General features: G+C 37.6%; 1 protein-coding gene across 1 annotated transcript in view; it reads right to left on the bottom strand.

The window, feature by feature from the left end:
- LOC121375520 (prostaglandin E2 receptor EP4 subtype-like) overlaps positions 1-13,461 on the bottom strand; it is a 58,199-nt gene that overhangs the window by 16,588 nt on the left and 28,150 nt on the right. The window contains exon 2 of the mRNA XM_041503012.1: positions 1,555-2,966. Within this exon, the coding sequence (XP_041358946.1) occupies positions 1,555-2,418 (864 nt within the window). The 5' untranslated portion in view covers positions 2,419-2,966. The remainder of the gene's footprint in view (positions 1-1,554; positions 2,967-13,461) is intronic.

Raw genomic sequence — 13,461 nt, 5'->3', positions numbered from 1 at the left:
TCCACCAAAATGTGGTGAACCGTCAATGTACAATTAGTTTTCACACTGAGGTGGGGGGATCCTTCTTCAAAATAAATGAATGTGTCAAATATGTATGACCGATACGAGCACGACACAAGATTACTTCAACCTTCTTTCACCGCCTACAGGAGGACTGACACTCTCTCAAGACCGGCTTGACATAATGAAGTTTGTTCGCGACAGCACCGTTCCAATCATCTTACCAAGTTAAAAGGATATATTGGATAATATCATGTTTAAGATTGATGTAAGGTACACCAACCCTGGAATGAAGCAAATCTAAAGCAGACTTGGCAGCTATATCTGTATTTTCATTATCCCCGATTCCAGTAGGGCTGGGAACCCAAAAATACAACATCTTATTAACAATAGAAAGAAATGTTTTATTTAACGAGGCACTCAACACATTTTTATTTACGGTTATATGGAGTCAGACATATGGTTAAGGACCACACAGATTTTGAGAGGAAACCCGCTGTCGCCACTACATGGGCTACTTTCCGATTAGCAGCAAGGGATCTTTTATTTGCGCTTCCCACAGGCAGGATAGCACAAACCATGGCCTTTGTTGAATCAGTTATGGATCACTGGTCGGTGCAAGTGGTTTACACCTACCCACTGAGCATTGCGGAGCACTCACTCAGGGTTTGGAGTCGGTATCTGGATTAAAAATCCCATGCCTCGACTAGGATCCGAACCCAGTACCTACCAGCCTGTAGACCGATGGCCTAACCACGACGCCACCGAGGCCGGTTATATTAACAATAGATACACAGACACACTTTCGTTTAACAAAACCTCAGCACTCAAAAAAAAAATATATCGGCTAATGGGTGTATTGATGGATGCTTAGTTAAAAGTTTTAATTTTACCTAGGGAAAGGGTTTAGCATGCTTGATATGATCGGGTTCTAGGATCGAACCCCATCGGCGAATCATTCAGTGTTTTCCCGTCCCCCAATCTGTGCCCAATGACTGGTATACCATTTATTTTGCAGTGTGTGGTGTCCTATCAGTGAGAAAATTCAAATAAAAGTTCCCTTGCTGCTAGCAGAATAATGTTGAGGTTTTCCTCTGAGGCTTGTATCGAAATTATCAAATATTTTACTTGATGATCACTTACTTATCATGAGTGGGTCATAAGAAAACATGATGGTCACTTACCACGAGTGGGGAATAACAGCACGTGATTACTTACTATGATTGGGGAATAGCAGCACGTGAAGACGATAGTTACTTGCCAAGAGTGGGGAATAACAGCACGTGATTATAATCACTTACTTACCATGAGTGGGGAATAACAGCACGTAATGATAATCTCTTACTTACCATGAGTGGGGAATAACAGCACGTGATGATAATCTCTTACTTACCAAGAGTGGGGAATAACAGCACGTGATGATAATCACTTACTTAACATGAGTGGGGAATAACAGCACGTGATTACTTACCATGAATGGGGAATAGCAGCACGTGAAGATGATGGTCAGTTACCATGAGTGCGGAATAAGAACACACAATGATCATCTCTTACCATGAGTGGGGAATAACAGCACGTGAAGACGATGGTAATCCCAATGAGCAGAACGACCATCTGCAGCTCGGCGTATCTCTTGTTGTTGTTCTTGTACTTCCCAGACGCCGTGCCATTCAAGGCGTTCAGCAAACCCTGCTTCCTCCTCAGTCGAAGGAGAGTGTACGTCACCACTAGGTTGCAGCACATTGTCACCACAATGGTTATCATCGCTATCGAAGCGTACAAAATATTAAACACCATATTCAAAGGCTCCCTGCTAGTGTAGTCGAAGAAACACCACGTCCTTGGATACTGAAACGTATTCTTGCCCAGACCCATTAAAGGTAAGGACGCCATCACCAAGGATATAGCCCACGATCCAAGGAGACTAATTTTGGCGTAGGTGGCAGTCAATCGGGTGTGATAAAGATATGGATGGCGAACACATATGAATCTCTCCACAGACATAGCACACACAATGAACATTGTGGTAAAGCTAGCGAATATCATCATGAATGAAAAATAATGACACAGTGGTAAACCTCCCACCCACTTGAAGTTGTTGATGTACACTGATATGACAACTGGCGAGGTGGCCACGGTCCCGAGAAGGTCTGAGATGGCCAGGCCGGCGACCAGTTTGTAGAACAACGTCCTCCTCTGTTCCGGAGCAGACGTCGCCAGAACGGTTAGCGCCAAAAGGTTTCCGAACACACCGGACCCGAACATGATGCACGACACCATCACCGTGTGGTTCTTCTTGGCCACGTCAAGGGTCGGCTGACCCACGGTGATGTTGTAGTCGAACACTGTACCAGATTCGTTCACACTGAAGTGATAGGTGTTTTCCTCACCCATTGGATACTGCTCGGTCGAGACCATAGCTTCCTCAACACAGCACCGAAATCACTAACACTCTTGATGCTAAAATCTCAAGGAAACTGCATCTTCGCGAAGTTAGCGAAATTTTTATCACATTTTGTGCCATAAAGAAAAAGAAAAAAAAAAATAATAATATTTTTGGTATGTGGAATACTGGCACACTTGCACGTTTATCCCATGAAATACTGGCACGCTTGTCTACTTAGGGCGTGCGATATTAAAAGAGATATCGGCGTACAGAATCTGCAATATTTAATCCATGTCTTTTTGCTGTATGGATACGTTCATGCTTTGAGCAATCCCTCAGTTCGGTAGATTCGTTGATGTGTCTACATCTATCATCATTATCAGCAGCTGGATTCGAGCGAGTCACGCGGATCACTTATAAGGCGAGAGAGCATGTTGTCGCGAACATTAAAACACACATAACTGTTGTCCCGGGTGGGTAAGCGCCGCCAGTTAAATCAATCAATGAAACATCATTCCATCGCCGTCGCAGTATCAAGCATAACATTGCCCATGCGCAGCATTATTCAGAAGTATTTATTCTGAAAGAGCACAGAAACAAATGCTGTAATACATTCTAAATTGTAAGAACATTTTACATGAATAAATAAATAAATAAATAAATTTAAATAAATTAATTAAAAATATATATATATATATATATAAATAAATAAATAAAATATGAAAATAAATAAATCAATATAAATAAATTTAAAAAACCCAAATATAAGTAAATAAATAAATAAATAAATGGATTAATGAATGAATGAATAAATGAATGAATGAAAGCAGCCACCTAAGCTAATGGAAAGGAAATGAATGTTTAACAATACTTCAGCACAATATTCACTACTGCTATTTGGTGTTAAGCATTATTATCGTTCTTGCAACACTTGGTCTAAATAGTAAGAGGAAACCCGCTGCAACCATATATTCGACACTCCTAAAGAACAACACCAAAATATCTTTTATAATCACCATTTTTGATCTTTTAGAGCAACAGTACTATTAATGCGACATTTAAAGGTACCGTGCGGGGCTGTTCGACAGCGACAGTCGCTTAAGCGTGTCTAACAGTAGACTATCTACAGCACGTTCCTCTTTCATTGCCGTTTTGGCCGCAAGTATACACATAAACCTTGGAAACTCTGTCGAGATGAACATACATATTCATTCACAGTGTGACACTGACAATGAAACAACTGGTGGTAGCGGTGTTTGTGGGGCAACACAGGCTATCGTAACCATCGTAAAAACACCGGCTCTAGATACTGTTGGTAATATAACACATGGCCGCATACATATAACTTACTTGAACTTTGTTCTGGTACATTTGAGTGGAATTGTATTATGACGTTTGTGCTATGAATAATGCATGCAATGAACGAATGACTTAATACCACAAGATGTGGGTTATAGAGAATATTACATGGGTGGCCATTAGGGAAGTACTGTGTATCTTACGACGCGATGTCTTTAGTATCAAACGAGTAGAAGCGAGGTCAGGTCAGGTCAGGTCATAGGGTTTAACGTGTACATTCAGAGCAAGCTGTTTTAGCGCACGCCTGTCATGGGCACAGGTGCCAGCCTCGGCCGGCTCCTCGTTCAGGAGAGGAAAGGGTTTGGGTGGGTGGGAGAAGGGACCGCCTGCACTAGCAGCCCGACCGGAGTTGGTAACAGGCGGAGGGTGGGTTTTTGTGTTATGGAATTTGGAATGTCCCGTAGGATTAATGCCAAAGGGAAAGGGTTGCGCAGTTTTGATGAAGGAAGTTTGACGCATTTTTGATTGGTCCACCGAATGGAAAAGGGGAGCTATATGTGTTTTGGAACTTAGTTTGTCGAGAGTAGCTCGAGGCTAGGACCTAGCTGATGTTGAGATGTCTCCCTAGATTGCCCATAGGGGCCCTTATAAGGGCCTGAGTAGAAGCGAGTTTAATACACTTTTAATTACAAGTAATACGTTGTAAGATAAATGTATCTAACGGATAGGAGTATAGTATTCGGTTTCTTACTAGTATAAGTTTAAACTAAATTTTAAAAAAATTCAACTTAAACTTATTGACTACCATTGCGCATGCTGTTAAATTGTCACAGAGAAATCAGTTTCCGGTTAACCTATACGCCAAAGTTGTTGTTGGGGGGGGGGGGGGGGGGGGGGGGGGGGGGGGGGGGGGGGGGGTGGGGGGGAGGGGGCAATTTTGATTGTATTTATTTCATTGGATGGTTTTGCATTGGTGTCTGGGTTATCACCGTGGTGTAGCCAGTCAAATATCTTTAAATCAATATCGATACCAAAATTCGTACACAGGTGTGTACAAAAACCTGATAACAACTAGAGCAGTGTTCAGCATTTTAATTAAATACATTTCAAATCATTTCATTTTAGATTTTGGTAAATAATCCATTAAAAAAATGTGTTTACTTCGTTAACCTGTATGCAGATATTTATCTTTCAAAGCTCTTGTTCTTCGATAATTGTGATGTATGAACGAATTTATAATCCCATATGATTAGAGTGGAAATAATACATGAAAGTACATTTTAATAACATAAAGCAAACACTGAATTTATAATTCCATATGATTAGGTAATAGTTAGAGGACGAGTAACAATACTTTATCGGCGTATAAAGGTAGTGTCGCACGAATCAAAGGCGATAATAACATAAAGCAAACACTGAATTTATAATCCCACATGATTAGAGTGGAAATAATACATGAAAGTACATTTTAATAGCATAAAGCAAACACTGAATTTATAATCCCACATGATTAGAGTGGAAATAATACATGAAAGTACATTTTAATAACATAAAGCAAACACTGAATAAACGAAACACAAATATTAATTTACTTTTCTATCTTTTATTTAAATCTGAATCCTATTAGTTTTTGTGTTTATTAAAATTATCAGCGTCCTAATTTAAGGCCTAATTTAACAATGTAATTACTGACTTAATTTTATCATGAAGGTTTTGATAGAAAACAACTGTGTTTGAACTCAGATCACAAAATGATACATGAGCAAATAGCTACTACTGCTATATGCACTTAGCGCTAAGATCGTTACGTAAAACGGGGGCCTTGCTTGTACTGCGGTAAAATCTAGTTCAAACTTCTACAAACATTAAGACGACAATAAACATATGAATATAAGCATATAAAGACATTAATATTGTAAGTAAGGAAATGTAATTCGTGTCATTAGCTTTGTAATTGCTAAAAATCACTGTTAACTGGAAATATTTTCCAATGGCTGCAATTTGTACAAAGTCAGCAATGTCTCTTTAAATCTTAATTGCAGACATTCTAAGGTCAAAATCTCAGAGAAAAATTAACATAAAACACTGAAACGGCAAGAATTTAGAATAATTGGTGTAAAAGTTAGAAAACATTAAAGACTATTACTGGAATTATAGATTCTGCTGCAATACAATAAATACAGGAAATAGCCTCACCAAGTGATCACGGATATGACGTAACCAAAATACCGCTCACATTAGAAGATGGAGCGGCGATGCCGGAATTTTACGACTATCGAAACCTCGTTGTGGGTAACACGAGGAAGTAATGACAGTAATCTATCTGTCAAGAACCTAGACACGTGTTATTTACACAACATCCAGGTGCGATTACGTAGTAATGTTGTCACTGAGCACACGGTTTGACAGCTTTACAACTCGTTTAACACATAAACAAATCACACTACTCAGCTGCAAAACATAGGATACACCACGAGCTGATTTAGTGGTCTTCTTCTCCGGATTTATGTTCAATTTTGTTTTTATACATACAATAGAATTACAGTATTGAAGGATCGTAAAATTGGTATCTATCTATATTGCTTCTGCTTTTTTGTAAACCTAGGTTTCCTTTAGGATGTGTGTGATTAAAGAGACTGTCCCGAGTTTATTGCCATTGTTAAGATGTTGCCGACATAGCCTAGTTTTTAAAAACGTACGTTTGTCTAAGAAGTAATGGTTAATGAGACAAGTTCTAGTTATTTTTGACGGTATTTCCCTGTTTAAACATCACAGACTTTAGCTTCAATCTGTTATAAACATATTCAAATATGTGTTGTAGGTTTGTAGATTAACTAAACTTAGTGTCCATTTGTTAAGGGCTGAAACTAGGGTCTGCGCCTTTAATAGCTACAGTCGCACATTAAATACATTTGTTTCTACATAAAATATCAGTGACTTTATATTAAATGTATTTCTGACAGACAGACAGACAGACAGACAGTTTATTCAGTAAAAGGCCTCTGGCCCAAAATACAATCACTTTACACAATTTAAGAGCATGCGTTACATGATTTAGTCACATAACGGTCTGCCATTTAATTTTATATTATAGTAATAGTAAGGCAGTGCATTTATAAATATTCAGTGTAAAAAAAAGTTCACCATTCATTCTCAATCTAAATACATAGTATAAGAATTTTGATAAATTTAGTAAACAAATTTCGTTTTGAGATGACATCAGATTAATGAAGTTAATTGTTAATGGCAGACCAGCATTTACTTTCACAAAGAGTAAAATTTACATATTTCTCAAATAACTATATTTTTTGCATACAAATAATACATGGAGCTGATCTTCAATAAAAAAAAACCTGGTTATTATCTTGACAAAAAGTGCATAATCTTCTCTCATATACAATATTATTAAATCTACCTGTATCTACACATAAACCAAAACTATTACATCTAAATTTTTATAATGCAATTTGGAATCTCAAGGGGATATTCATGTGTAAATAACATTCAACATTTAATAGAGATTTATACTGGTTATAATAATAGCAAGAATCTGAATCGCTCATAGAGGATTCCCATTCTTGTTGTAGAATATCATATAGTCTTTGCTTAAATACATTAATAAACCTACTGATGTCTCCCACATCCTGGCTTATCCATACAAATCCAAAACCAAATTTGAAAAGAATTTTTTTTTTTAATGTCTGTCGCCCAAGTAGTATGACCTGCATCATCATGAGACTTAAGCATGACATAACTCTGTCAGGGCAGTCTGAAAAGAGGAAGCTGTATTAATTTACACCAGTATTTGATAGCACGAGTCATGTAAATAAGTTGGAGAGGAGCTCTTCCACACTCACCTAATTACCAAATCATTTTTTACTGACTTCCCCACCTTTAAAAGGTGTTTACAAAATTCAATCTGAATGGCTTCTATTACCTTGCTTCTAGTAATACCCCAGATTTCTGACCCATAAGTTAGAACTGGTGTTATCATAGTATCAAATATTTTAAAGCTATTAGCTACACTTATATCTCCAACCCTTTTTTGGTATCTAAACAGTGCCAACATGGACTTATTTGCCTGAGCAGCCAGACACAGCTGAGCTTTATTCCAGGATAATTTTGGAGTAAACACAATACCCAAATATTTATACAATGATACTGTTTCGACTCGCACACCATTATAAAACCATTTTTCATAATATCGCAGACGACCTCCATCACTTTGGTCTTGTCAAGATTTATTCGCATTCCTGTAGCTTGACAAAAAATTTCAAAAACCTTAATGTTTAGCTGTAACTGTAAACTTGAGTCGGCAAGAGCCGTAACATCGTCTGCAAACATTAATATGTGCATATTTTCCAAATTTGCCGTAATAAACACCCCATTATTACCAGAATTTCGGAAGAATCTGTTCAATTTATTGATAAAAATTTGACGCCCCTGACGCGTACCGATGATACACTTAAAATAATCAGTAAGACCATTTACTGTTTTTACACAAGAAGGTAATTTACTGTACATTGATGAAATGATATTTAAAAATTTGCCCGAGATTCCCACTTCAACTAAGCTATTCAACAGTGCATCATGCTGTAACGTATCAAACGCTTTGGAAAAGTCTACAAATAAACAGTATAATCTACCTCTATGTATATATATATATTTTTCAATCACCGCATGAAGAGTAAAAATATGGTCTGTAGTAGAATAATTAGATCGAAATCCTGCTTGAGACTCTTCAATCACTAGATTTTCATTGCACAACCTTTGCAGCCGATCATTCAGAACAGACATAAAGATTTTATATAAAGAATCAATCAAAGAGATCCCTCTATAATTTGTTGGATCGTCCCTAGAACCAGATTTAAATATAGGACATATTATACTTTTTGCCCACATGGGCGGAAAACATCCACTATCTAATATATTATTGAATAAAGTTGTTAATAATGGTGACAGGTAAAAACCTGTTGTTTTTAAAAATTCATTTTGGATGCCATCCTGTCCAGGGGCTTTATTATTGCCTAAGCAGCCAATTTGGCTTTTAATCTCATTTTCAGCAATAGGACAATTTAATATATCTGTAGGTAAATATAAACAATCACTAGACTCTATACCCAAAGCATTTTCCCCAGACATAGTGCCTAAAAGAGAAATAAAATGATGTATCCACTGCTCACAGGTTATGTTATTTGTCTGGATTTTGCCTTTAGTGTTTTCTTTTATAATCTTCCAAAATAACCTTGGTGAATTTTTAGCCATAATAAGTTTTTCTTTTTGTTTTCCAAAATAAATCATTTCTTTTCGTTAAACATTTGCTTAAAGTGTGTACGCAGTTCTCTAAATATGTTCAGGTCAGCTCCCCTGTCTTTATGAGCCCTAAGGGCTACGTATTTAGCATGTTTAAGTGTTTCCAATTCATCGTCCCACCAGGGAGGCTGGGTGATTTTGTTACATACTAAAATACCCCTATAAATTCTCTTATTGCAGCCACCAGCTTCATGGAACATCTTTACCAATGTACTTATATCCAGATCCATATTAGTATGAATGGCATGCAATATATTTTCCTTATTTCTGATAATCCTAGTGTTTCACTTTTTTTTCTAATATATATTTTGCTTACGTATGAAATTATTGGGATACTTACAAACAATGGGACGACAAACAATACATATACTAGTAACATCCATGCACATGGGTGAACCCTTTTTGACTAATTCTATATACTAGTACCTGTTTTGTTGTGCGTGTATTTGGCCAAAATGTATTGTCATCTTTAGAAATTGCGAATGTCGTATAAAAATATCACCCAGGGCTAAACGCACTAAACATTTTTCACCGCCTTTCAAACACCTCTGCCGTAGGTAATCTCTACCTCGTTAAATCTGCTCTTTGCTGTTGTTTTGCAGGGTAATATTCACTGAGAAAAATAATTGGTTGAACCCTTGAAAATAGACACTGAGTTCGGTTAATCTAAAAACCTATAACACATTTGGATAAAGTTACAACAGAGTGAAACAAGAGTCGGTGACGCTGAAACGAGGATATAACCTCTAAAAATAAACTAGGGCTTGTCTCCATATCGGTTACTTCTCAGGGGTATGTGCGTTTTTAAAATTAAATTAAATGAAAATGTTTGTTTTGGCATTATAAATACTAAGACATAACACTTCGGATGTATGGAAATGGATATTCTGAACAAGAAAGAAATGTTTTATTTAACGACGCACTCAGCACATTTTATTTACGGTTATATGGCGTCAGACATATGGTTAAGGACCACACAGATTTCTGAGAGGAAACCCGCTGTCGCCACTACATGGGCTACTCTTTCCGATTAGCAGCAAGAAATCTTTTATTTGCGCTTCCCACAGGCAGGATAGCACAAACCATGGCCTTTGTTGAACCAGTTATGGATCACTGGTCGGTGCAAGTGGTTTACACCTACCCATTGAGCCTTGCGGAGCACTCACTCAGGGTTTGGAGTCGGTATCTGGATTAAAAATCCCATGCCTCGACTGGGATCCGAACCCAGTACCTACCAGCCTGTAGACCGATGGCCTAACCACTACGCCACCGAGGCCGGTAGATATTCTGAACAATAAAATATAAGTAATGTCTGATTTCAATATCAAAAATTGACCTGACAGTGAAAAATATTCAGTAGGTTTTTTTTTTAATTAGTGTCTGTTACTTTACGTAATCAATTTAAAGCATTTCTGTTTTGAAACACCAACTTGTTCACCAACGCTGATAACAAATATTAAGTCAAATAAACCAAGCACATACCAGTACTGAAAAAAAAAAAAAAACTTTAATTAAAGTTGAAAAATTCAATAAATATTTAAGCAGAATAAAATATATTATTATTGTATGCCATATTATAAAATATATGGGGTTTTTTCTACAAAACACTTACTAATATAACAAGATTATTATTGGTAGCTACACATAATATAGATAGTAACCGGTTTAGTAAAATAGCGAAGACATTTGCGAGTTACATTAAAGCAGTTGATGAAACCCGTTGATAGTTACAACGCAAACGAGTTTAATAACACTGTAGTTGCGTTTGTATTGTGCATTAGTTTAAACAAACCGGCCTCAGTGGCGTCGTGGTTAGGCCATTGGTCTACAGGCTGGTAGGTACTGGGTTCGGATCCCAGTCGAGGCATGGGATTTTTAATCCAGATACCGACTCCAAACCCTGAGTGAGTGTTCCGCAAGGCTCAATGGGTAGATGTAAACCACTTGCACCGACCAGTGATCCACAACTGGTTCAACAAAGATAATGGTTTGTGCTATCCTGCCTGTGGGAAGCGCAAATAAAAGATCCCTTGCTGCCTGTCGTAAAAGAATAGCCTATGTGGCGACAGCGGGTTTCCTCTAAAAAAAACAGTGTCAGAATGACCATATGTTTGCCGTCCAATAGCCGATAATAAGATAAAAAATCAATGTGCTCTAGTGGTGTCGTTAAATAAAACAAACTTTACTTTTTTTAGTTTAAACAAAATAGGATGAAGAAGCGATACTGCAACTGTAAGCGACTCTATTGAACTTCGATGACTCGAATTTACCTTTTTTTCATACTGGCATTATTCTCTACATAAAAGTACAAAAAACCTATTACTGCTGCTATGGCACTGTCATTCTGTCGTCAACAATAAAAACATTTACGCGACAAGCTGTGCAGACTGATACGATGATTGTGTGTTCTTGTTTGTCTGCAATTCATCAAACATATCGTAACAGTTTTCTATCAAGCCGATGACTTTTACTACGCTGTACATTAACGCCCTGCTTTATCTACTATGCTTCAGTTGACGCATCCAGTCAACACACATAAAAACGTACGACTGTTAGATGTGTATCGCACATCAACCTTGAAATAACAACTGTTGAATGTGGCTCAACCAAATAGGTGGGTTTATTTTATTTTATGACAGAACGTAACTTGAATTATCCGGCCTCGGTGGCGCAGTGGTTAAGCAGTCGGACTACAGGCTGGTAGGTACAGGGTTCGGAGCCCGGTACTGGCTCCAACCTAGAGCGAGTTCTTAAGGGCTCAGTGGGCAAGTGTAAGGCCACTACACCCTCTTCTCTCTCACTAACAACTAACAACTAATACACTATCCTGGACTGACTACCTAGATAGCTGAGGTGTGTGCCCAGGGGAACCTTGATTGGATATAAGCACAAAAATAAGTTGAGATGAAATTAATGAAATATCCGAGTGAAAACGTTTTTGTATCTGACGAAACCACAAGAGTACATGATTAATTAATCATCGGCTATTGAATGTCAGATGTTTAATAATTCTGACATATGGACTTTAGAGGAAACCCACTATAATGTGTCCTTAGTTAGCAGCAAGGGATCTTTTATATATGTATTTTGTTCACATACAAAACAACACAAACGAAGGGTATGGATATACCACTTGTGTGGCTCTGGATCGAAACACGTAATGGGTCCACCGAGTGGTTTTGATCCTACGATCCAAGTATCTTAGGCGAGCGCTCTACCAACTAAGACAGAACCCGCCCTAGAGAGAGAGAGAGAGAGAGAGAGAGAGAGAGAGAGAGAGAGAGAGAGAGAGAGAGAGAGAGAGAGAGAGAGAGAGAGAGAGAGAGAGAGAGAGAGAGACAGACAGACAGACAGACAGAGACAGAGAGGGTAGGGAGGGAAGGAGAGACAGACAGACAGAGAGAAGGGAGAGAGAGAGAGATGGAGTAAAAGGTAGGGAGACAGAGAGGGTAGGGAAGAAGGAGGGAGACAGACAGAGAGAGGGGAGGGAGAGAGAGGGACGGGGGAGAGGAAGAGAGAGAGAGAGAGAGAGAGAGAGAGAGAGAGAGAGAGAGAGAGAGAGAGAGAGAGAGAGTGAGTGAGTATACAAAGCAAGTCATCTATATATAAAACAAAATTAATTGAAATCACTTGAATCATTATAATGATTCTTGCAGATATAGACAATAAACCCAATTAACCTGCTATTGTATGCATGGGTTGGGGGTATTTGTTTTGTTGTTAGTTTAATATTCCTTTTTCAAATATCACATACCTCTTCGCCGTTTTGCTACAAAAAGACCAATATCTGATCAAGAAAATAGTTACTTGTTAATACGATGCTAATATAAATAACCCGCGACAACAAACACACTGCACACTATACCAAAGGTGCTAAACATATTAAACATCCAGGTATTTTGTTTGATCTAGATTGGTTCTTAAACCAATCACTATGGAATAACATGACCTAACAATGAGGTGTTTCGAATATATCACACGTTCGTTTGTAATATTAAGTCAAACTCAATTATTTCGGTGACAAAAAGAAAACATGGTCAGACAATACCAATCAAACCTGGGACCAACAGCGTAGCGATGTAATTAGCTGTCTTTGGTGTGGTATTGTGGATTTTGTTACAGGTATATTTATTATTAGCACTGCCTTTGTTAACCAAACCAGTGACGTCATTTACTAGGTTATTTATAAGAACAATTATATGAAAAGTTGTACCAAATGAAATAATATCAAGAACAAAGACTATTAACGTCTGTGGAATTTTACGTTGACCAATTTAAAGGTGTAAAAGTTAGGATTGGTGTTAGTCCTTTGTTGTGACTGTAACATGATGAGAAAATGACGTCATTGATAATTGTAAGACTTTTTTTAAAAACATTTTAACGACACTCTAGCAAAATACAAAACTATATATAGGCTATTGGATGTCGAACTAAATTATATGATGATTATTATCTATGTAAAA

This window comes from Gigantopelta aegis, chromosome 6, assembly GCF_016097555.1.
Source record: "Gigantopelta aegis isolate Gae_Host chromosome 6, Gae_host_genome, whole genome shotgun sequence".
Taxonomy (NCBI): Eukaryota; Metazoa; Mollusca; class Gastropoda; order Neomphalida; family Peltospiridae; genus Gigantopelta; species Gigantopelta aegis.
Note: the sequence above shows the minus strand (reverse complement) of the source record. Positions and strands in the feature narration are given on the sequence as shown.